This window comes from Canis lupus, chromosome 34, assembly GCF_048164855.1.
Source record: "Canis lupus baileyi chromosome 34, mCanLup2.hap1, whole genome shotgun sequence".
Taxonomy (NCBI): domain Eukaryota; kingdom Metazoa; phylum Chordata; class Mammalia; order Carnivora; family Canidae; genus Canis; species Canis lupus.
The window spans coordinates 20526813-20553293 of NC_132871.1; the positions used below are offsets into that span (position 1 = coordinate 20526813).

A 26481-nucleotide genomic window follows, 5' to 3' on the forward strand; every position below is an offset into this window, starting at 1 on the left:
TTTAAAAACGCAACTGTGCCTCAAATTATGTTTTAAATTCACTTAATTTTTTTTTTGCTTCAACTCCGTAAAGAAATGCAAATAACAATTTGAGGCCTCAGTTAATCTTAGTTTTTTATCAACCTTAAACTTATATTAGTAGGAACTACTTTAAAGGAACATGTATAAAAAAATAAAATAAAATAAAGTAACATGTATGAAAACATTTGATATCATTAGCATTTTAAACAATGGTATAACAAACTTTTTAAAAATCGGCAAAATTTATTTTAAAAATATAAAATTTTGGGATCCCTGGGTGGCGCAGCGGTTTAGCGCCTGCCTTTGGCCCAGGGCGTGATCCTGAAGACCCGGGATCGAATCCCATGTCGGGCTCCCGGTACATGGAGCATGCTTCTCCCTCTGCCTATGTCTCTGCCTCCCTCCCTCTCTCTCTCTCTCTCTCTCTCTCTCTCTCTGTGACTATCATAAATAAAAAAAAATTTTTTTAATATATATAATTTTATTGGAAATTAAGTAAAATGTGCAGTTTTTCACATTGAAAGGAAGACTTTATGTAAGTTATTTTTTATCAATTTAGTTTTATTTTATAAATATCCATTAAAATATATAACTCATACTTTTAGTATTTCTTTTTACTCTATAGTCTGTGACATTAGTTTGCTAAAATCAATCCAATTTAAATGTCTCCAATCAAAATATTAATTTGTTTTCAAGGATATATCTGTTGATGAACCAGAAAGGGATATAACTGTTGATGAATTAGAAATTTTCTATTTATCCTGACATATTTTATATTTTTTATTTTTGCATTTAATGATTTGATTAATAATTCCAGTATTATAAGCTACTTTTTCTGGGTTTGAATTTTAGTATGGTTTGAGATTTTACATCCCTCAAAGGTAGGTCTACAATATAGTATAATAATAAAATACAATGTCTAACTAACTTCCAAAATTATATTGTGATTACTACTGAGAATATCTTTTCACTTAATTACAGCTTCGAGTTTTCAAGTTGGCAAAATCTTGGCCCACCCTGAATATGCTGATAAAGATCATTGGCAATTCTGTGGGGGCTTTAGGTAATCTCACCTTGGTGTTGGCCATCATCGTCTTCATTTTTGCCGTGGTCGGCATGCAGCTCTTTGGTAAGAGCTACAAAGAATGTGTCTGCAAGATCTCCAGTGACTGCCAACTCCCACGCTGGCACATGAATGACTTCTTCCACTCCTTCCTGATTGTGTTCCGCGTGCTGTGTGGAGAGTGGATAGAAACCATGTGGGACTGTATGGAGGTCGCTGGCCAAACCATGTGCCTTATTGTTTTCATGTTGGTCATGGTCATTGGAAACCTGGTGGTATGTATATATTATAAATGCTCATAATTAAGGACAAGATCAGAGAGTAGCTAGGAAGGTGGCCTGATGCAATAGATAGCTCTGGTTTTATCACCAACAACCTAGACTCAAATCCCAGGACTAGCACTCTGAGCTCGGGCAAGTTACTTAACTTCTCTGAGCCTCAAGTTCCCCAACTATGAAAGTTGAATAACAACGCTGAAATTTTATGGTTGGTGTAGGGATTAACTGAAGTGTATCTGTGAAAGTTTAGAAGCAAAAATATTAGGGTTTTTTTGTTTGTTTTTAGAGAAAATTTTTCATGAAGACTTATTTTTTATCCTTTTATTACCATTATGGACTGAATTATTTTTTATCCTATTATTACTTTTATAAAGAAATGACCTCCAGTAAATCTAAAAATATGGCTGTCTACCCTATCTTCAAATTACCCTTTACAAATTCATAGCTCATACTGTCGGCCTACTCAGAGGCAGTAAGTTGCATTTTACCAAATTTTGAAGATACATTTCAATGAAATAGAGTATTAGATTGTAGCTATGTAATTTAACTATTCAACTTGGAAAGGGACTAAATGTATCCTTCCCTGAATTTGCTTTATTAAAAGAAAATAAATTGTTGCCATTTAAGTTATTCACACTTAAATCTGAGCAGAATTAAAAAACTTACTTTTAGTTCTTAGTGTAAAAGCGTAATTTGTATATTAACATGTTTTAATGCTTACATTTCTCAATTATGTGTGTACATAATGTTCTTCATGCCATCATACTTAACCTTTGCTTTGAGAGGTACATTTTTAAGTGAGACTGCTTGAAAGAATATTTGTGGGGTAACTGTAGACATGAAATTTTTTTCAGAAGAGTAAATCAGGAAGCTCTAGATTCTGAACAAAATCTGATGCAGAAATAAGGAAACAAACTACAGTTCTTGCTTTGATGGGAGATGTGTTAATCTTATATAATTTGCATTTGGAAATTTCTGCTTTTCTGAATTTGTGGCCACTGGACAAAGGAATTTATATTAAAAGTATACTGTTTTAACACATATCACCAAGCTCTCAAAAAGAAAATCCTTATTTGTATACATGAAGCTAAACATTCTCAGACAAACTGATAACATGAAGTAAAATGACTAAAATGATGTTTTTTTTTTCTCATTGGCCAAAACCATCAAAACGGGATTTTTGTCTCTTCACTGGCAACTCTGAGTAGACAATTTAAGTCTCAGAAGTCCTGGTTTCCTGTTGTCCTTCTTGGTACGAAGGAAAAGGCACTTGTTTTATCATATTGCCCCTACAGCAGATAGTAGCTGTCAGGTCCTTTAAATAGTGTAAGATTCAGTCACGTGTCTGAAATACAGTAAGCATTCAAGAAGCATTTGTTAAATTAACTTTAGCAAAGATCTATGCTAACATGCATACTTCGTATTAATGTAGCAAATTTTCTTTTATTCTTTTAGGTTCTGAACCTCTTTCTGGCCTTATTGTTGAGTTCATTTAGCTCAGACAATCTTGCTGCTACTGATGATGATAATGAAATGAACAATCTCCAGATTGCAGTAGGAAGGATGCAAAAGGGAATTGATTATGTGAAAAATAAGATACGGGAGTGTTTCAGAAAAACCTTTTTTAGAAAACCAAAAGTTATAGAGATCCATGAAGGCAACAAAATAGATAGCTGCATATCCAATAATACTGGAATAGAAATAAGCAAAGAACTTAATTATCTTAAAGATGGAAACGGAACCACCAGTGGTGTAGGTACTGGAAGCAGTGTTGAAAAATACGTAATCGATGAAAATGATTACATGTCATTCATAAACAACCCCAGCCTCACTGTAACAGTGCCAATTGCTGTTGGAGAGTCCGATTTTGAAAACCTAAATACTGAAGAGTTTAGCAGTGAGTCAGAACTAGAAGAAAGCAAAGAGGTAAGAATGCTTTCAAAGTTTTTGTTGCATTTCCTATAATAACCATGCATTATGGTTATTCAGTATTTTTCTGTGTTCATATGCATTACTAAAAAGTAAATTGAAAGGCAATATATACATATGGCAGTGTTGGAAAATTATGAGATATTTTTTATTGGGCAATTCATCCATAGAAATTCCAACTTTCCAAAGAAGATCATCATTCTGAATAATTTGCATATTCGTCTTCTTGATTGTTTGAATATCTGGCTAAAAATATGGCCTGCCAAAAAATAAGCCATATTTACTGCTTTCTATTCTATACACTATATTATGCTCTTTAGACTCTTTAGACATATCAATGAATAATATTTTATCAATCGTTGTGAAAGTGTCATCTTACTTTCTAGATTAAGTTTTGCTATGATTTTTTTTAATGTGAAAATTTTATGTGGTTTTTGTTCACCTTCAAAAGCTTTACTGTGATATTTATTTATGAAAGTGTTACATATATTTGGAAAGTGCAAGTAGCATTGATTATTTTGCCCAGTCAAGGACAAGCAAGTCCAAGTGTTCCAGATTAACTTGAAAATGCTAAGACCTACTTAGAAAAGCTACACTTGAGGATTACAGTTACGAAGTAAAAGTTGAAAAGCTGCTCTTATATTACTAGTTGTTCAAAATAAAACAAAGAAGAAAGGGAACTGTTCTTACTGTATGATCAGAATTCACAGAATCCCATAAAAGCAGCTTAATGGTATTAATTCTGCAATTCTATATCACAGAGAAGAGAATTAAATTTTTTTACTATTACCTATTTTTGGACTTCTAATATACCAGTGGGAAGTAAGTCTAGCACAGAGTTATAAAAGACAGATTTTAGCTTGAGGGTAGGATATTAGCACCACAGGAAACAGATCATTGACATCTGATTTTTTGAGCATATTTGGAAAACTTCTCTTTTTTAAGAAGAGTATCAACAGAATTCGTATAAGTAATATAATAAGTAGTTGACAATGTCATAACTCATAGCTCTCGATCCTTCCTTTTAGACATTTCAGCACTGCTGAGATATATTATAATAGTAAATTTGAAAATATTTTTTAAAGGTAAAACCATATACAAAATGGGGTATAATATTCTTGGAATTCCACTCAAAGTCTGCTTAGTGAGCTCAATTCTAATTTACATATTGTTTATTCTGATAAAATAACAACTCAATTCTAATTTTATTTTTCATCACCTAACAGATTTTTTTAAGAAAAAAATCAATTAATTAATGAGCAATTATTGAGCATTTTTTCAAACTCAGCACTTTGCTGGATACTGAGACTAAGGAAGAGTTAAAGGAGAGAGCTCTATAATACAACTGCCTTTGGGGAATCTCAACATCTTCAAGGAGGCCAACACTAATTCTCAAAATTATTAAAGATCTATTAAAAAGTTTCATCCTTCAGGACCGAATATAAAAATTATAGGTATTGAGAACAGCAAGAACATAGCAAGTTACTAAATGGAAGAGATAAAATTGAAATAGGCCTCTAAATTTGAGTATGATCAAAAAGCCAAAGCAAAATCCTACCAAAGGAAAGCCACAGTTGAGAATGAGCTTGGTATTAAGGTGCAGCAGTGAAACAATCAGCATGAATAACCTACTGGTTGAGAAGATAGTAGAAAATTTGGGTGAATAAGGTATTTCCAGATTGTAAAGTCTTAGAAGTAGAAAAATTTAGAATTGCTAGCATAATCAATACAGAGCTATTTGTTCTGAAGCAGGGGAAAGGCAAAAGGAAAGTGATGTTTTCGGAAAGTTTATTTGGTATCAATGAGTAAGATGGTTTCGAGTGAAGGATATGTGGTGACAATCATTTGATAGCAATCAGGTGATGAAATTCTGGGCTGAGGTAAAGTAATAAGTGTGGTCACTGAGACCTAGCAATTTGACAAACTAGTGAGACTAGGAAATTGGAAAAAAAAATAGTAATTGCACTCTCTGAAAGAGTCTTTTTAGGAAGGTTACCAGGTTTAAGTGGGAAGAGGGAAGAATTCAACTGGAATATACTAAATTAGAAGTAACAGTGTTAGGGTGAGGGCTGGGTGAAAAATCAGGGATTTAAAAAAGATTTGTTAATTATCAGATTCCTTAACAATAGAGGAGCTTATTACCAAGTAATAAGGGAAGATTAGAAACAAGACTAGCCTGGGGTCAAGAAGAGGTAGAAAAATCAAAGAGGTTAGAGAAACTTTTGTTACAGTAGTATCATAGGTTTTATCACATTGGACTTATGGAAATTTAATATCCTAATTATTTTCTACCAAAAAGTTGGCTTCTAGAATATTTCAAAAATTCTATAATGCCCACAGATATTTCAAATGACTGCTTAGAAAAATACCACCTCACTGTCATGTCTTTTTAATGGCTAGGAAATCATAAATCTGGTACATGGAGACACTATGTCTGGAAAATATTTTATCATCTAAACAAAAATTCATTTTTGGGTGACTCTTTATAACCATTCTATCCTCTTCCAATCTAAATTTTGGATACATGGAAATCAATTATAGAGTGTAATGAAATTGTTTAAAGATGTACAGACATATTAGTGTGAAATTTTATCAAACTAAATATAAAAGTAAGTTATAAAACAAGGATAGAATTTATAAAAGGATAATATTTATATCCTTTATAAAACAAGGATAAAATTTCAAATTATTTCACATGGTAGGAATAAATGCAACAATAAATTTTTTACGGGTAATTTTTTAAATTAGTACAAAAAAAAAAAACAAACCCCACCCCACCCTGAAAAGTAACAAGGCAATTCTCATACGTGTTTATACAAAGATTAGAAGTACAATGTTTTTAAAAATAAAAAGCAAAAAATCTGCATATTCTAACATTATACAGTTGTTTTAGATAAATTCCAGGAAAGTTCAGTTTTAACCTGGAATTTCTGAAAACTGCTGGCACTGAACACAGGTCACGTTTCAGATGCCTATTTACATAGGCTGGTTATTCTTTTTTAGTAACTATTGCACACACACATACACACACAAATGAAAAATAACATATCCATAAAGTGACATTTTGGCTCATGCTTCTTAGTTTGACTGTAAGTAGAACACTGAGTTATGCTTTGAAAATACAGAATATCGTTTCTTTTTGCTGACACACTAAGAAATCATACAAACTAAACCAACAGTGATACATTACTCACTAAAAAAGTAATAAATTTTAAAACCTTGCAATACATTCTGCTTTAAGAGGCAGTAATTAATATTAACTTAGATGGTATTTGAAAACTCTAGTCATCTAACTCTCTGCATTCATTTTCAGGATACTGTATATCTAGCTATAGTGCAATTGGGGAAAAATGATCCCTAAAAGTTGTTAGAGATGAAGATATGAATTGCTGTTATTATATTTTTAATATATGTATTTATATATCCAAATATATGGATTGCTAACATAAACAGGCTGGTATTAAAACAAATACAAAGCTCTGCATGAAAAAATGTAAGAGAATTAAAGGTATGGATTGCAAAATAGTGTTCTTATTTATACTGGAAATACTTGGATTTATACAAATCTTGTGACAAAATATAAAGTAGAATTGTTTTTATATATTTAAAATTCATGTAATCATGATTTCTTAGCATATTTATAGAACTATGAATTTTTTAGTTTAGTTTTTAAAAAGGTTTTGTTGTCTTCCTGAGTGAGAATATAGAATAAATGTTCTTTAGAATCCTATCTGAAGTTGAATTCCAAAGCACAATCTAGCAATATCATACTGTGACCTTCACCGCTTACCGTTCTTACTTCTCACAGGGGTAAAATCAAGCTGGAGCCATCAAGAGTGCAGCTCTGGTGTTTTTTAACCAGCCAGAGACTCGTGCCACCACTTTTACCCAGGTTACCCAAGCAAGTTATACATGTACAATCACTTTCTAAGTGAATTTTGACTGGCCTGCATGCTACTCAGCTGTTCCTTCCCCTGCCATGGCAAGGAAGAGCTAGATGTGCCCAGCCGCTCTCTGCTGAATTGTGTGACACATCATAGCATGGTCAGGCGAGATGGGCAGTCCCACATCATATATGATTCTGCTGATGAGTTTTCCAGTTTAGTCTTTAAAAATTTAAAAAAGCAATAATTGCATGCTCTATAGGATTTATAATTATTTTAAAATATGATAGGAATGTTTAAAGTTCAATATCGTCAAGAAGTTAAGAGAGCATGCATTTTTTTTTATTTCTCTGCTTTTATTTCATTAAAATAAGACCACAACTCGTTGTTGTTGCTGATTCAGCCCTTATAAGTAAACTGTATGACCAAAATGAGCCTCATGGGACTTTTTTGATAGTGCCATTTTCAGATCATTATATTCAGATTCATGAATATAATTTTCAACATTTGTAATTCATTTGCTCAAGATGGAAATGTATGCTTTCGTGGTTTTTTTTGAAAGGCTCTATAAAAGACAAAAACAGGTGATCATAAGTTTTTGGATATGAAGGGCCATAGTCTGTATGTATTTGGGCACCACATATCTTGGATTCCCAAGTAGTTTAAGAAAGTTTTTAAGTCATATGTCTGTAAAACTCTAAGTGTTCATTGCAAAGTAATCAAAAGAAGGAAAGCATCATGATATGGGATACTTCATTACATCTTGATCATTAAGTAACTGGTCCAGTGTACCCATTTTTTTAATTTCCCTAATCTACATTAATCTTCCCTAAATTTTCTACCTAAAACTGATCAGGTAAAAAAGAGACATAGAAAATGTCCTACTTTTTAGTATTACTATAGTTTTATGGGGAGTAAAGGGCATCTCCCAAGATCAGTGTTAAGTTTGTGGATTAACTAAGCCTTTAGTTTATTCTCTTGACTCAACCTTCTCTTGTTGATATCCATGCTTACTGGAATCTCAGCCAGAATGGGGGTTCTGGGAGGGAAATTATAAAACAAAAATGGAAAAAAGCTCTCAAATATTGGCAATTTCAATACTTTTGGTGAAGAATAATATCTAACCAGAGTTTGGGTTGTCTCTAGGTTTAATTCATACCTATTCACGTTTTCCTTAGGGATAACTTAAGAATTAGCTGGAGAATGCAACAAATTCAGAAATATTATTATTAATGAAACATAGAAAAAATATATGTCCCTGATTTATGCAATTTTTACTTAGCAATTACTTTTAACTTTGGGGTATAAACCAACATTGGCCAGTGGGGGGAAAAAAATCTGACTTATTCTTTCTTCCCAAGCAGAACAAAATTAAATGGTACTGGAAAATTATGTTTATAACAGTATTCCCTCCTTTTCAAGGCCTTCATGGAAACTGAAAATAGATACTTGATTAAGATCCCAAGCATGTGCCCTTTTGGAAAAGGCACTGTGTTCTGTTTTCAGAATCTGGAGAGCAATGGAAGTACCTCTGGGCTTTCTGTCTTGCTCTCAGTGTCTTCCAAACACTTTGTGTGAAATTGAATGTGAGGCAACTCTTCCAGAGGCACAGATGAGTATGTGAATACCATTTTAAACCCATCTTGACCTTCAGAGAACTGTTGTGGTGCTTTAGTGTACTTCTGTTGAAATAAAACCTAATTAAGGCTAGTTTAGATAGAAATTTTTATGTATCTTCTCAAGATAAACCAGCTATTTCTTTTGGCTTCCTGATGCCCTTTTACCTTACTCTTTAACTACCACATAATTCCTCTATCATGTTCTTATCAAGGTCATTTTAAAATTAAAGAAGCACCAGGGCTGTTGCACATTTAAAATATGTTGAGGCAAAACCACATATGAGTGGTTTGTATTTTTAAACATTCAATAAGTCGTCCAGAAAAGAGAGCTATTGGTTTTAATCTTGTAAAAACAAGACTGGACAAGCAGCCTAATGGCCTCCTGGTGTGTCTACCTACCTATTCTTTAACTGAAACATCATAAGTCAAGATATGGATATGCATATCCAAAAGATCAGACTAAGGCCCTGATAGTATGTGTGACCAAAAGATTTTCCTCTTCTACTTGTAAGACAAAACTCAGAAGTTGTGAGAGAAATGGCTAGATTTTAAAGGCAATCTGTAATGGCTGAATCTTTTATTTTTGCCTCTTGAATCATACAGCAGTTTGTGAGACTCAAACATTTGGTAGCTGATTGAAAATAAATGAAATGTAAGCGCATTTCAGTGGAAGTAGGCCAGTTGCTAACATTCTCTTCTATCTCTGAAAGTTAAATTTCATTATTTAATTGGATTAAAACCCAGAGCAATATTCATCATAAGGGGGATTTCTATATAAGTTCATGTTATTAGAGGGGAAAATGGTCTCATGGCCTTTTTGGGTACTGATTTTGTCATTTCTTACGAATGGTTATTTGCAGTTAATCTTCTTGAAAACTTCATATTCAGGGACCATGTCTTTGAGAACATGGTTCTTGGATCAGTGTGCGGCTTCCACAGTATTGCGCCAGGCTTCTGCTATAGCCAGGCATGTTTTCTGTGGCTGAATTAGGCCTGGAGAATGTTGCATCTTAAAACCTGCTTTCCAGTGTGCATTTGTAGAGCATAAGCCATCATCCCTCTGTAGACTCAGTACTTTCTACAAGGGATGGAAGAATCAAACCTTAAGTGCCATAAAATATCGGAGGGGTAAGGAGAAAATAGTACAAGAACACAAGTTTGAACTTGTACTATATGGTTTTATATGGAAGCTTTCTATAGTTATGCCTATATAACTAACTGTTTTTCTAACTACTTCTAAACAAGTATTAATTTAGTTATTTAGTATAGTATTGAGTTCCTTAATATGGAAAATTTCATTTCAGGTTTCTTTGCTTTTTTTTTTATACCATTGTAGTATCACAGCTATGGCAATATAAAGAAAGTAAGTTATCCTTTGTATTTATCATCAGTCACTTGCTTTTAAATCAGTTACATGCTTTTAATAAATTTGGAAGTCATTTCGGTGTGGCTATGATAAAATGTATAACAAAACTATACTCTACGAGAGTATGAGTGCCAAAGTACTGAAATAAATTAGAAAATGTTTAGATTATATAAATGGTATTATATCAACACAATAGAATTTTAAATGCTTAAGTAGTTTCTAGGGAAGAAATTAATTATTTAAAGATTCTTTATGTATACAGTGACTAAAGCATATCAAGCAGTATATCATAAATGGTAAATTGTTGTAGCTTAATAAGAACACACTCTAAGCTTTATTTTATAAAAATCTAAGTAAATTCGTGACTTTTGAAATTTTACATAGTTGACACAAGATTTCTCTAATATCATAGAATAAAATATATGTACTTTCCTGTGACAAAAAAAAATGTGCCCTATGAAGTTTACAACAGGAATAAGCCTGATTCTCAAAGTTAATAAGAATTAACTTTGTCAACCTCCATAGGGAAAGGAGTCCCCCACAAAACACTTCTTACTGAAATGAATCCTAGCCTGCTATCTTTCAAGCTTTGGTGCATGAGGGTCTATAAGACTGAATATTCCTTAAGAAGTTTTCCAGAGTATAAGTTTTAAAGGGTTATCCTTATAATCAGAAAAATTCCTGAATAACAGTGAAGCAATTCTCCACATAAAATGGGTTCTGCTTGGGGCATCCGAGTGGCTCAGTGGTTGAGCGTCTGCCTTCAGCTCAGGTCATAATCTGAGGTCCTGGGATCAAGTCCCACATGGGGCTCCCCATAGGGAGCCTACTTCTCCCTCTGCCTGTGTCTCTGCCTCTCTCTGTGTGTCTTTCATGAATAAATAAATAAAAATTAATTAAATTTAATTAAAATTTTTTAATTAAATTAAATTAATTTTTAATTAAATTAAATTAAAAAATTTTAATAAAAAATATAAATAAATCAATTTGACAGTATACCTGGCCACATCATTTTTAAAAAAACAAAAAATGGGTTCTGCTCATTTGAAACAGCGGAATACACAGAGTTTTGGCAGAGGATGGGAAGTGTCTGTTTTACAACACATGATTTCTCTTTTTTTTTCTTTTTTTTTAATAATAAGTTTATTTTTTATTGGTGTTCAATTTACCAACATACAGAATAACACCCAGTGCTCATCCCGTCAAGTGCCCCCCTCAGTGCCCGTCACCCATTCACCCCCACCCCCGCCCTCCTCCCCTTCCACCACCCCTAGTTCGTTTCCCAGAATTAGGTGTCTTTATGTTCTGTCTCTCTTTCTGATATTTCCCACACATTTCTTCAACACATTATTTCTCATAATACCATGCAGAGGTAGAGGCATGGCAAACTCACTACTGAGAGGCAAACTAACTCACTACTGACCCTCTACTTTACAGTCTTTATAATATATACATGTGTAACCTCCATAGCTATTTAGAAAGTTGAAAGTATTTATATCCAAATATGTTAACCACATTTATAAAGACAGTACTAATAACAAAAATACATCCAGAGGTCAGTACTTGGCAAACAGCAGACTCAGTTGTCATTGAGATTAGTGGCTACATATTATTTGTGCCATTTGGGTTTAAGTATTTGTATCTACACCTGTAGATTATATGGCAGACAATTATAATGCAAAAAAATGAACAGTTCACATTATACTAATAGTGGTAAAATGAGAGTAATATGTTTTCTAGAGTTTTTGAATAGAAAAGTATACATATATTTGTGTGTATATACACATATACTGATTACTTTCTTCCCTCAGATTCCCTTATTGAATGTCTGCCAATATTTTAGAAAAACATTTTGGAAATATCATGTATTTTTATTGCTAAAGTATTATTAACTAAATAATTCCTATTCATTAAAAATGTATTATCTAATACAATTAAATAGACTTCTGTCAAGGCCATTATTGAGTTACATAACAAAGTAGAGAGATGAAATTATCTAACCACTATAATTCCTTCTATATGAGTAATACAAAAATGCAATCAATCATTCATTTATTGTCTCTCCATAAATTTGATACAACTATTTGGTGTTTATTCTATGCTTGGGTCTTTTGGTATATATATGTGTCTGTATATTTTTGGTATATATGTTCGTGTACATAAATATGTAATTTGTACCTATGTATAATTTTTGTACATATATAATTTATCTATAATCATAAGAATATTTGATCAAACAAAACAAGTATAACATTCAATAAAATTTAGCATGGAGAAATCATGCAAGAAAGAAAGGCTTCATGGAGGAGGTGGACCATGACTAGGCTCAGAAGAAATTATCCAACTTGGTTTGATGAACAGGAAGAAGAAACATGAAACTTTTATAGCTAACCTAAAAATAATTTGGTTCTCACTGGTTTTACTTATGCAGTGGATATTACTGCTCCCACTTGTCAAATGTCATGGCGTTCAAGGGAAGAGTTAGTTGCCAAGCTCAACCATCTTCTTCATTATATCAGGAGCTGTTTCAGTTCTATCCAGCAGTAGCTTTCCTGGGGTTTTCTTAAAATATGAAGATATTCTGGCTATAAAAGGCAGAAAAATCCTGGGGAAAGAAAATATGTCCTGGCCTTTCTCATCTCTCTAGAAAGTGGAGGAATTTAATGGTACAAATTCCTGTATTGTAATGATCCTAAAAACCAGTGGCCAAAAATGATGGCCTAGCTTCTCTCTTTAGCTCCAGACTAGGAGGTATTTTATTATAGAATTATATTTTGATATAAACTATTTTTTCATAATATATTTAATTTTCATAATATATTTAGTTGGATATGATTAACCTCACCTTCAAAGTAACATCACAGAAAATATCTGGATAGTACTTTTCAATAGTTCAAATCATAAAATATTAGACTACATTTGTATTATGATTTCAGTAAATCAGGAATCTTGAGCCAATTTTTCTCCAATATGACCAATGTTTAGGGAGTCATTTGGGGATTTTTCGTAATACACTAACTCGTTCAGAAGGCTAGGACAAAGTGACCCCTACCACTTAGCTACTAAAGTTAATGGGGGTTAAGAAACCATTATCATGTCCATGTGCTATTTTTTCATCCTAAAAGCTTTACATTGGCTAGGTTTTGTTGTGTGTCATGTCTTTGCATCCATTTCATAAAACACTGCAAATCCATAATGTCTTCCCAAGTGATCTCAAAGTACTTATTTATTTATTCTTGTAATATTAAAATGGCTCTTCCTAGCCATGTGGCATGTCACAGTGATTTATTGAAGGGAAAAATTCACAGCCTGATAACATGTTGAATTCAGAATGTGCTCCTAATAAAAGTCTATATAGATTCTGTCCAATGCCATTTATGAGGAAATTTCCATTTCATTTAGAATTCTTTGTCAAGTATTGAATTCATTTAAGCAGTTCAGAAAGAGAGAGAGAGAGAGATCCATCATTTTTCTGCTAGTAAAGAAGATTATGTAAGCCAGAGGAAAAATATAGCTCAAAGTTGAAATATAATGACTGTGACTAATGTTAATGTGCTGCTCTTCCTTTCTAAAATTACAGAAAACATGGACAGTAGTTAGAGGTGACTGGTAATGTTCTTTGCTCCCAAAATTCCATCATAAGAGGTGGACATTTTAATTTGATGCATTTTAATTAATATAATCAGTAATGAACGTCAGCCCACCAAACTTTCATCAAACTATTTTTGATTTGGCATGAGTATTAATGTATTAAACTATTTCATATGGCATCCGTATACAATTAGAGATAATAAAATAAATTAATCAGTATAACCCATTCTTTCCAAATCACTCACACTGAATGCTGTATACTTTTTTCTGTCTGAATCAGGTCAGTAGTTACACATTGTTTTAAATATTAGGACTTTAATTTTGTTAAATTATTAGTACATAATCTATCAACAATGTTAATAGAGTCAAATGTGATCACTATCATTTTTCACACTATGACAAAAATTTTCCAAATTAAATGAATAAAAGGGGAGAAAAATCACAATTTGCAATGGGGTTTTGTTTCTAGAAATTAAATGCAACCAGCTCATCTGAAGGAAGCACAGTTGATGTTGCTCCGCCCCGGGAAGGTGAACAGGCTGAAATTGAACCTGAGGAAGACCTTAAACCGGAAGCTTGTTTTACTGAAGGTAAACAAGCTCAATATGATTAAAATGCAGTCTCCCCGCTTTTCTTACAGCAACTGATAATACCTCACTTGAGGGCATATTTCAAAGAAATGGTAAAGGCATGTTTTTCTTTGTTTTTATCTTTTCTTCTGAAAAGCTAATTTATCTATATTTCCAGATTATATTATAGCAGTGACTGTGCCTGAACAATTAAAGATGATCTGATGTGGTTTTTTGTTGTTTTTATCCTCCAGAATGTGGAGAAGCTAACCCCATGAGATAAATGGCATTCTAGAATGTCATCTCATTGATACTGACTGCAGTCCCTTCAGACCTCATTGGCAATGTTGTGATTTGATTTATAGATGTTGCAGTAATTACACTCCATCCTTCACAGTTTCAAATGTGGTTAATTTGTGCTGTGATCATAGCTGTTTAGGGATGCAGATGTATTGTAAAACCTTGACAGGCAGTCAGTACAGGGCTGACTTGTGATCAGTAGTGTCTTGTACACAAATCAATAAAGATCTGCTGATTCGATGTGATTGGATTTAATCCAATGACTAGTAGCTCAGAGAGTTAGAGCAGAAGAATGGATGGAAATGAGAAATAATATGAAAACTAGGAGGGGGGAAGACAAAGGAACAGCAATACTGACTAACAAGATGAGTCATAGGTGTAACTAAGAAAAGCACTGAGGCTGAAAATAAATTACCTTGGGAAAACTGACAGTGGCTGATACCTAGGAAGATGGGGGCTTTTCTGTACATGAAAAGAAGGAAGTGAAATATTCAGGATCACGTCAAAAAATTAATAAACAATTTGAACATGCAGTTTTTCCCCAAACCTAGAGGTGTTCTTGGACCCTATTTCAATCAATGGCCTTGAGGCAAAGAGAGATCCTAGTATTAAAGAGGAAACTATACTCATGCAACTCTTGATAAAGTAATTTCTTGAATTTTAAGTGTTTGCCTGAATATATTTGTCTGAGAATGATTCATTGTATAGGAAGGATGCTGAAGATAACTAAGACATGAAGTAGCCAGTTACCCTATAAATGATGATCTGAGACTGGTATGGGGAGAAAACAACAAAGCTTATTTTTTCCTATCTAAGATTAAAATATATTTTCTAGAAAAGGTGGAGGTGGATGGGAAAGCAAAGAAGGTAGATAGAGGGATGGGCAAAATAGATAAAAGGGATTCACAGGTACAAACTTCTAGTTATAAAATAAGTAAGTCATGGAGATGAAAAGTCTATAGCAAAGAGAATACAGTCAGTAATACTGTAATGACCTTGTATGTGAGGGATGGTGCCTACACTCATTGTGGTGAGCACTCTGTGTGGATGAGACTACCGAATCCATATGTCGTACAGAATTTACCTTTGTCTAATTTCTTATATTTAATGTTATCTTTTAGGATGTATTAAAAAGTTTCCATTCTGTCAAGTAAGTATAGAAGAGGGCAAAGGCAAAATCTGGTGGAATCTTCGGAAAACCTGCTACAGCATCGTTGAACACAACTGGTTTGAGACTTTCATTGTCTTCATGATTCTTCTCAGCAGTGGTGCTTTGGTAAGTGAAATGCAAAGTGGTAAGAACCATGTTCTCATGAAACAGCTTATTTTCTGAAAATACCACAAACAGACATGGAGTTTAAGAAGCAAGAGAGGAAGGTATATCCATGGCTGGCAGAGCATGGCACCCAGGGTTTAACTGTGCAAAATTCAGTACAGAATAAATCAGAACTATGAATAAGCAGATGGAATTTCTCATCTGGTGTTTATCTAATAGATGTTTTCCTCACTGAGACAACCATTCACAGAGACATTCTGTAACTATGTTAACTTCCATGTCAAATACCATCCAGTTCGCCCTAATAATTATATTAACATTTATGGACTAAAAGTGTATTTGGTTTTCTTTATGTATAATCAATTTATTCTTCAAAATAAGCCAGATCATTCAGGGAATCGTTGAAAATAATGTTGGAATAGGCCAAGTCCATCTCTCATTAAAGAACTTCTAGTTATATCCTGAGTTCATATTACTTCTCTAAAAACATATCATTACAGCAGCAATTGAGATAGAGATGTTGAGGTGAGAGGCAAGAAAGAAAGAATATACTAAATCAGAGAAGATGTTGACATTTCCCATGCCAACATTTTCTGTTAGTTTTAGTCTTCAGATTTTGTTCAATGTTTGTCAGATATTAGCTAATATTTAGTAGTAATTTCAAATTACTACTTTGCATCCAATATTACACTAAGCAATTTTATCAAGTATTTGGGGGAGACAAGTCATTCAATTCAAGTAAAATAAAAGCATTCTTGATTCACAGGCTTTTGAAGATATATACATTGAACAGCGAAAGACTATCAAAACCATGCTAGAATATGCTGACAAGGTCTTCACTTACATATTTATTCTGGAAATGCTCCTCAAATGGGTAGCTTATGGATTTCAAACATATTTCACCAATGCCTGGTGCTGGCTAGATTTCTTGATTGTCGATGTAAGTATCCTGAGTGATTTTTATGAAATTATTTTTAAAAGAGATAAGTTTCACATTTCATATACTCCTATAATTAAAACCTTGACTTTTGAGAACCTGGTTTTACTAATGCTAACACAACTTTGCAGTGAAAAGAAAAAAAAAAACTAAAATAAATGTAAAAATTAGGAAAGCTTCATAGGAAATGATAGAAGAGGTACTAAAAATGTAGACAGTGTAAAGAAAACACAGAGTGTTCTATGCCACAAGCAGACAGTTATTTTTCTAAAAGTTAAGGACCTCAAGGTAAGGAAAAGCTAAAAGTCTGTTGACAGATCTAAGCACTTAGCTTATAGTCACAGTTATATTTTAAAAAATAACTCCAGAAGGTAAAATCAAGGGATATAGGGTCAGGACTTGTGAGATTGTATTTTAATTCCTTACTAGAGTACCTGTTACTAAATAATGTTAAAAAAACAAAACAAAAAAAAAATTTACTGCATTCACTCAGCCACATACCCACAGGGACAATAAAATACATTTCCATCCTTCAATCAATAGTTAGATATCCCAGAACCTATTCAGAAATTTACCACGCAGAGAGTTAGGTGTAGGAGCCCTGCTCTGAATCTGATTACCCTGGGGTGAGTAGTCATAAAAACATTACCAATTATAGGATCTGTCTGACTTGTAGCCTATTTACTTATTCCAAGCAATGAAGAAGCAGTGGGGAAAATGACAGTCATCTGATTCTTTGTAGTCTGTGATATTCCACTGCACAAGGCTTCACAGCCTCCCAACAAAACAAGGTACTTTAAGCACTATCTCGAGCTGTTCCCTAGCAATAATAAAGCACTTTATTTTTAGCTCTAACACTTGCCAATATGAATCAATAATTGCTGTATGTTTACATTCATTATTTTTAACATTTTGATAAGTATGGGCCTATCTAAATTCTACTCCCCTTTTTCACACACATACATACTTATAGTGCTATAACCAAAATGTGTCTAACCCTTTGAGTTGATAAGAAATCTGCTACCAAGTCACTTTAATAGACCAGAAATGATTTCCAATTTCCATGGTTGGCTTTTAATGGATAACAGAGGTGAATTTTAATGTTATCCTGAAAAGCCATCCATAAAGGGAAGTTTAACATTCTTATAATCTGCAGCTGAAATGGGCTTCAAAGAATATCTAGGCCTTATTCTAGACATTAGGAAACTGAAGCCTCAGTTTAAATATTTTTTTAAGATAAAAAAAACTAAGTAACAAAGCTGAGCTTAGTGTCCCAATCCTAATTCTCAATTCCCTTCTCCTTTACTCCAGGGGTTTACTATCTAACTGCTATAAATATAATACTGTATTTTCAGATTGGCTTTGGGATTTAGCATTTATAGTCTTTAGTTTCTCCCTGAAATGATGCAACACTAAATACATTTAAGAATCCTCTATGGTTCAGAAAGATTTTCTCATGCACGAAGATCATTTAGAAATGTGATAGAACTTCTCCAGCGAATTCTGAAATTTACTGAAATATTTACACTTACTAAAAATTTTACATTTACTGAAATACTACCTTGTACTTCAGGAATTTCCATATATTTGGCCCATATAGAAAATATGAGTAAGATGCAAAAAGAGCAGGGGTTTTGTATCATGCTTGTATCCTTAGAGACACCTAATATAGATACTTAAGTATCTACTGAATAAAGTCTAAATGAATACATTTAATTTCAAAGAATGTGCCAAAAAAAAAATACTTCCCTTTTAAATAAGCCTCAACTGGTAGATTGAAACGGAGTAATTAAAGCCTTCTACTTTGGGACAAGTTATGTTGACTTAAATGGGCTTATTCCTGGATCCCTGGGTGGCTCAGAGGTTTAGCACCTGCCTTCAGCCCAGGGTGTGATCCTGGAGTCTTGAGATGGAGTCCCACATCTGGCTCCCTGCATGGAGCCTGCTTCTCCCTCTGCCTGTTTCTCTGCCTCTCTCTCTCTATCTCTCATGAATAAATAAAATCTTTAAAAAAAAATAAAAAACAAGTGAAACCATATATTAGCACTTAAAATAATTATAGTATTTCTTATATAGTTTTTTACCTTATTCCCTTGTTCTTCTAGATCAACAATAATATATCTGCAAATAATGAATTCTTCTACTTTTCAAATTCACCTAGCTCTTATTTCTGTTTCCAGAAAATGTTATAATAATAATAATAATAATAATAATAATAATAATAATAATAATGGTAGTGGGAGAATGCTTTGTCATCAAAAATTATGCAAGTGTTTGGGTTGAAATGTATCATTGGAATGCATGGAAGTGATTATAAGGTTTTTACTCATTCTGCTCTCAAAAAAATTATCATTAGCCATTTTAAAGAGAAACATTCATATTATGTGGTTCATTAAGCAATCACAGAACTCCTAGGGTCTTCTTCAGAACCAACAAATCCCTCCTGCATTATTTCTCTTTCTCAGTTTTGCTGCCATAGGGATGCAGAAAGGTGTGAATGGCAGCTAAACCAACCCCCTGAAACGTCGAACACAGTTTCATATATTTGCTGTATTGTGAAGCATCTGGGTTCATATAAATTTATATTAAAAATTCAGTTTTTGTCAAAGGACTTGTTATATTTTGTACACATTAGCAAGAATGCCTTTTATGTTTAGCACAAAAAAAATGAAGATAATATTGAAGATTGGGGACATGTTTGCTGAGGTGAAAAACACACTGGAGTTAAAAACAGAAGACATACTCCAGTTAGGGCCTTGCCCCTTGCTACCTTTTCTTGGACTAGTCATTTGACCACTCTCAAGCAGAGATAATAGTAAAAAAGAATCATTTTAAGTTGTAAAGCACACTACCTGTATAGGGCATTATCTTCAAATTTTAAGTATATTACAAGTCTTTAAAATTATTTATTTCAAAATTCCCTTTAAGGTATATGAAGCTTTTTGCATTAGTTAACTCAATAAATGTTTTTGTCCTACACAAAATGGAATGAGGTCTATTAAAAGCTCAGTTCACTAATGCCCCACATCTCTAGGAACTGAGTCACCCCACTGTGGAGTGGTTATATGCAAGTGGTGTCTCCCAGCTACCTGAATCCCAAATGTCCTGATTTTGGCTATTACTTTTCTTTTCGTTTCAAAGCAAAAGCATCCTTACTTCAGGTTGTGAGGAACCTGCAGCCACTTCCCTTTAAATACCCAGTTCTCAAATAAAGGACTTAAAGAGCATGAGGGAAGCCTTCTGAAAGGAGTTCCAGGAGCCTAAAGAAGCTGTTAATGCTTCCCAAAGCAAAGGAGCCCAGAACATAGAAGCCTGTACATTCTCTAATAACCTTTCCCATCTTTCTGGTCTTCTGTAGCAGTAAACACTAGACAGAAATGAATAGCTCAATAAATTATCCTGCCACTAGTCATTTATTTTTCTGTTAGATTCTGTGAGATGTATGCTAAATTAACAATGAGGGAGCAGTGGCTCCATGTGCCTTTAAAGCTTCAGTTTGGTTTCCTTGTCACCCTTTAAACCATGTGTTCTTGGGCATATCCGTTTCCATCCTACCTCACAAGACCATGGAAAGATTCATTTAGACCTATTTTTCAAAAGCTCTTTTTACAAGAAATGAAGCCCCAATGCCTTTAAACCATCCAGTGGATGGAGTACAGAATTAACTCCTCCATATGCATCAAGGAAAGTACTACTTTTGTACAGTTCTTACAAGAACTGATAAGATAGCCACTCAAACCATTTTGTTTTTTATGGTTCAGATGAGGAACAAATTTTTTTAAACTGTATGCAAAAGGTTAAGATATGGCTTTGGAGTCAGGTCACTTGGGTTCAAGACCTAACTCCATCTCTTATTCCCTTTTTTTGCAGTGGGGAGAGAGGAGTGAGGGGCTTAACTCCCTCACCAGTGAGAAGGCAATAGTAGTATTACCTACTTCTTAAGATTTATATGCATAAAGCACTTAGAACCTTGCACATAGTAAATGTTCAATAAATGTTATGTTGAAAGAAAATCTAGGCAAATAAAGTCTTTTCCTCTCAAAAAAGGGCATGTCTTCTTTAACCTTTCACAAATTTAAGTAAAATTTAGTATGTGTATAAATATCAGAAGATGTATTATCACTATGAATTATAAGTTGAGAACTCTGAATAAATATTTCTTCATTACTATGAAACTACTACAACATGGTCTGACAAAATTTTTTTCAGGTAAAATTATTCCATTATTTATTTATCCAACACATATTAACTAAAGCATATTTAACCAGACAGTATTAGGGACACAGAGAGAAGACTGTTTCATAAAAAGTTTATGTGACCTGAAAGGGAAAAAGAAGATATCTAACCAATTGATTCTATTAAATGGTAAATGCTTCCAATACACATAACTAAGATACTACATAAATTCAGGAGAGAAACATGATTTCCAATCAATGATATTAAACACAGATCCATGGAGGATCTGGCTTTTGAACCAAATCCTGAATCCTCAGTGATATGTGCACAGGTTGAAAGGGGTTCCACAGGGTGAAATAACTAACGGGAAGGGTTTACATGTTTATAAAAATTGGCCAAGACTCTGTTTCCATTGGTAAGAAAAGCAATAACATGAAATGAAGCTGGCAACATAAGATGAACCCCCTACATGGAAGATGAAAGCCGCCACGATATGTCTGAATTTTATTTGGTTGGTACTAAAGAAGAGACACTACATCTTATGCCTTTAGTCGACAGTTTATTTCTAGGTGAACTATTAATATCTTTCCTTTTTATAGGTTTCTTTGGTTAGCTTGGTAGCCAATGCTCTTGGCTACTCAGAACTTGGTGCCATTAAATCCCTGCGGACGTTAAGAGCTTTAAGACCTCTAAGAGCTTTATCCCGGTTTGAAGGCATGAGGGTAAGAATAAAAGCTCTCTGATGATTCATATCAGAATTAAATGTAGGTTAATTATTTAGCTACAGAAGGGTACCATACTCTTCTGACATTTATTTCACGGAATTACAGAATTTCAGAAAAGGAATCTGACCTATCACTAAGGTTAGCCTCCTGAAACTGAGGTGTATTTAAACAGGTCCTCAGAAATTGTGGCAGAACTAGGGCTAGAATCCAGGTGTTCTGAGGAGAGTTCAAGGATGTTTCCACAATATCCAAAAAACATACACTGCCATTTATTTCATTTCATTGCTTATACATATCTAAATGATTTTTCACTACTGACATTCATCCTAGTAGGGGTTTTTCTTCCTCCCAATAGGCAGTTTGATTCCTCAAAAATCACTGGTAATGAATGAAAGGTAAAAGGTTTTTGTGTGCTTTATTTCTTCACTTAATATCAGTAACAAAAATAATCGTATAAGAAAACAACTCTAAAATGTAGCCTCTGATAAGCCTCTATACATCCTAAGCAACCAAAATAGGGGGTTAGAACAATTAGCTGGCATTTCAGGCAACCCCTGGGGTTTGCTTTAAAGATTGCCCTTTTAAGTGAGCATTCTGAATGAGGTTCACTTTTCACAGCATGTGCATTTTCCTCTCTAGCTCCATTCTTTAGTGTGTATTTTATGCATCTACACATAAAGTACACATTTATTTGGATACACAACCACTCGTAACACCCCTCAAAATACTACTTAGCAAAGGCCAGCTTTGTTTATTCCAGCATGCAAATGCACATGGATATTGACTTTCTCCCTGGCCATAATGCTTTTATGTTAGAAGTTTGGAGCAATAAAAACAAACACTTCAGCCTTGACTTCAAAATTCACTCAGGGAGTTTCAGGGAGAATGAAACCACTGTACAGACTTTCCAGAAGCATTGTAAGCAAAGACATATTTGGTTTTACATTCTAATTTCATTTCATTGCTATTTGATAAAAAAAGTCACAAGACAAGATAAAATTCATAAAAATTATAATACAATTTCAAGTTCTATTCAAGCCAATCTTTGCCATTACTGACAATACTTAAGCCGTCATCTACTTGCATGGTTTTGTATTAACAATTCCTTTTTGAAGGAAGATGAACAAAATAAGAAGCTTATAAATTTACTCTAATCTGAAAAAACATTGTTTGGCATTTTTAATTTAATTATATGGCTGAAATAATGTTCCACCTATAAAATAAGAAATATATCACGTGGTTATTTGATAAAGTTTGTGGACGTCATTTTACCAAATTTTAGGAGCAAAGAAACATGGCAAGTATAATATATATAACTTAATTTCTAAAAGAAATAAAATTTAAATAGCATATGAAATTTTGGATTTCAGGCCTTGATGTCAATTTAAAAATTCTTGAGGTTGATTTCTAACAACATTTATACTTTTTAAAAATAAAACAATAGTTTAACATAAATGCCTAGCAAAACAGTCCAATATGAATCAGATTAAAGTAGATAAGAAAAGACACTGTCAACCTCCATAGAGATTTCAAAATACCTATTAAGCTTTTGAATTTAATGAGAGAATAGGTAACTTAATTTCTCCTTCATGAAACAGGTCAGCTCAGGTAGATGAAGTAACCTATACCCCAAATGTTACCTTAAGTAACATGTACCCTACCCCAAAGTGAGTATTTGAGAGATCAGAATAACAATGAGGACATATTCGGTACTTTTATGTCCAGAGATAAATTCCATCTCATTTAATATACTTTTTAAAATTGGGATTTACCAATAGAGAAAAAAAGACACTATTATTCATAGTCATAAAATGTTGACTTGATCTGAGGAGGCTTATTTAAGGCATTATTAAAACTTTATTTGAAGGGTTTGTTTAACCATGTTTTCAAATCATCAATCATTCATTAACACTTCGAAGTTAAAATGTATTGCTGAATGACAATTTTTCTTGTTGGTATTTAATACATCTTTTTTTTTCTTTTCTCCCCAGCATACAAACACTTTCTGACTCCATCTTACTATATCAGGTTTTTATTTCTTTTCACACTTTGGCATATTTTGCTTTCCTTAAATCCGTTAGCTCTTTAGTTGTGTCACTGTTTGTTTTCCCTTACCAAATATGTCCTAGAGCACATCATAAGAAATAACTTATCCACCTAGATTTTTATTTAACTCTTTTCACACCCATGTTAGTATTAAATAAATAAAAGGAACGGTTTTCATCTTAACGATCTGTAAGTGGCCTTCTCCTTTTCTCTTCCAGGTTGTTGTGAATGCTCTTGTTGGAGCAATTCCCTCTATTATGAATGTACTCTTGGTTTGTCTCATCTTCTGGTTGATCTTTAGCATCATGGGTGTGAATTTGTTTGCTGGCAAGTTCTACCACTGTGTTAACACGACAACGGGTAACATGTTTGAAGTTAGTGAAGTCAACAATCTGAGCGACTGTCAGGCTCTTGGCAAGCAAGCTCGATGGAAAAACGTCAAAGTAAACTTTGATAATGTTGGCGCTGGCTATCTTGCATTGCTTCAAGTGGTAAGTTGCCACTGTATGAGTTCTGGAAACATTTTCAAAATGTCTGACAAAAGATCATTTCTCTGATGTGCTTTGCTTGAATAATTAGTATTTAACGGAACAAAAGTAGTTGATGATAACACCTATACTATTAACTTAATTGACTTTAAGATGTTTTGCAGTATTTGATTACAAATTTTCCCAGTGTTCAACTTTTAGTATGTTTTAATATAGTCTTATATTCCTGCTTCCTGTTTGTTTTCTTACTATATTATCGAGTGCAATTGCACTTTTACTGTTTTTAGTTTTCTTTGACAATCATTGCCAAAGGAGCAATTTTATGTTAAAGTAACAATGTACATGTTTTAGTGATGAATTAAATGTATATATATTATTAGCCAGGAAATTTATTGCAACATCTAAGGAGTTTGGTTCTGCTATTTGTAGAAATGTAAATCTTATGGGGTAGATTTCAAAATGTATAATGTTTAATAATTTTTACTTAATTGACCACATATTAACTAATCAGTAATTCACTAATGAAAACAGTTGAGCTGTGTTTAAACACACCATAGGTTTGAATCACAGAGCTTATATTTTGGTATAAAAAGAATTTGAGACCAAGATGGATATTTTATGAATCAAGCCTCTAGTTCAATTTTTGTGTAGAAAGTAATTAATATCTTCTGAGAGAACAAAGGAAATGAATTCCAGACTCTAAATACAATCATATTTTACTTCAATTCAATTTCTTCATTCAATTCATTTTAATCTCTTTATAGAGAATTTTATGATATCATACAAAAACTTACTTGTAGTAACACTATCAGATTTTCATATGATAAAATGCCATATTCTTGGATTAGGTTTTTATGTAGAATTCAAATATATATTGTTTACAGGCCACATTTAAAGGCTGGATGGATATTATGTATGCAGCTGTTGACTCACGAGATGTAAGTATCACTCAAATACTATTCATAGTTACTAGATTTTCCATAGTGAACATTTTTAACAATTTAAGTGAATGACCCAGATTTTTATAATAGCAATGAGAACATTTATAATTGCATATAGAAATGATCCTCTTAAGGTAATGCATTTCAATAAATATGGTATTTTGGTTAATATATGTCTGACATATATATCTAATATGAAAGGATATCTAACTGCATGGATCAGAAGACATGAAACTGGTCCATAAATGAGACTCAAGATTGGGAACATTGCTCATGAGAAAGTAACTTGCTTCTCCCTAACCCTGGAGGTTATGATAAACAGAGTCTGTGAAGCACCTTCCAAAAAAAAAAAAAAAAAAAAAAACAGGAAAAAAGCAAGTTTCAGGGAAATTCAAATTTGAAAATAGGAATTGAAAAAGTTCCTCAGAATATATGTCTATGCTGCATTCCTTTAGAAGTTGATATTCTATTATTAAAGCCATATCTTCAAGAACCAACATCTCCAGACTCAAATTTAAAATGCTGCAAAAAAACTTAAGACTATTAACAGGTTCAAAATGTTTGTTTATACCACTGTTATTTAAAGAAATATACAGGTAAGTCACAGTGGAAAAACAGATTCAAGAACCATCATAAAAATTATAAACTTTCATTCTCCTAGATCATACTAGTTTTAAAAAAGAACATTTTTTGCAGAACAGTATCTCACGACAAGGCAAAAATTGCTCTAGATTAAGTGACAACACTCACCAAATGTTAACTTAGTTTAAGTATTTATTATGTTTTAAAATATTATTTAATATTTTCAATACCATTTAGGTAAAACTTCAGCCTGTTTATGAAGAAAATCTATATATGTATTTATACTTCGTCATCTTTATCATCTTTGGGTCATTCTTCACTCTGAATCTATTCATTGGTGTAATCATAGATAACTTCAACCAACAGAAAAAGAAGATAAGTATTTCTCAGCTCTCAGATTTCCCCTGAAGTTCTGTCTGTTGTACATCCAAATAATCAGGATATTCAGATTCAAGACAGACTTAGATCATTTTTATATTCTTTTCAGTTCACTATTTGGTCAGTTCAGATCCAGAGTTTCCAGCCTCTAGCTGGTGGCTCCTCTCTAGATTCATCCTCTGCTGAGCTGCTATCCTGTCTTTGTGAAAAAAATGTGACCATGGCTTCAAAGCATCCAGTGGGCCTCCTCTAATGCTTCATCCTTGCTTACAGAGAATTTCAGAAATTATTTCCACTCAGGTTTCTAGCTGC

The 26481-nt window shown here is 33.2% G+C and overlaps 1 protein-coding gene and 1 long non-coding RNA gene across 3 annotated transcripts in view; one reads left to right on the top strand and one right to left on the bottom strand.

Moving 5' to 3' along the window:
- Positions 1-2242, bottom strand: part of LOC140624574 (uncharacterized) — a 39624-nt gene extending 37382 nt beyond the window's left edge. The window contains exon 1 of the long non-coding RNA XR_012024049.1: positions 1095-2242. This is a non-coding gene — a long non-coding RNA (uncharacterized lncRNA). The remainder of the gene's footprint in view (positions 1-1094) is intronic.
- The window catches only part of LOC140624573 (sodium channel protein type 3 subunit alpha), a 104105-nt gene that overhangs the window by 71059 nt on the left and 6565 nt on the right, over positions 1-26481 (top strand). For both annotated transcript variants that reach the window (XM_072811484.1, XM_072811483.1), the window contains exons 17-25: positions 1003-1359; positions 2818-3288; positions 14221-14341; positions 15742-15896; positions 16663-16836; positions 21609-21731; positions 23999-24271; positions 25153-25206; positions 26029-26166. In XM_072811484.1, the coding sequence (XP_072667585.1) occupies positions 1003-1359; positions 2818-3288; positions 14221-14341; positions 15742-15896; positions 16663-16836; positions 21609-21731; positions 23999-24271; positions 25153-25206; positions 26029-26166 (1866 nt within the window). The remainder of the gene's footprint in view (positions 1-1002; positions 1360-2817; positions 3289-14220; positions 14342-15741; positions 15897-16662; positions 16837-21608; positions 21732-23998; positions 24272-25152; positions 25207-26028; positions 26167-26481) is intronic.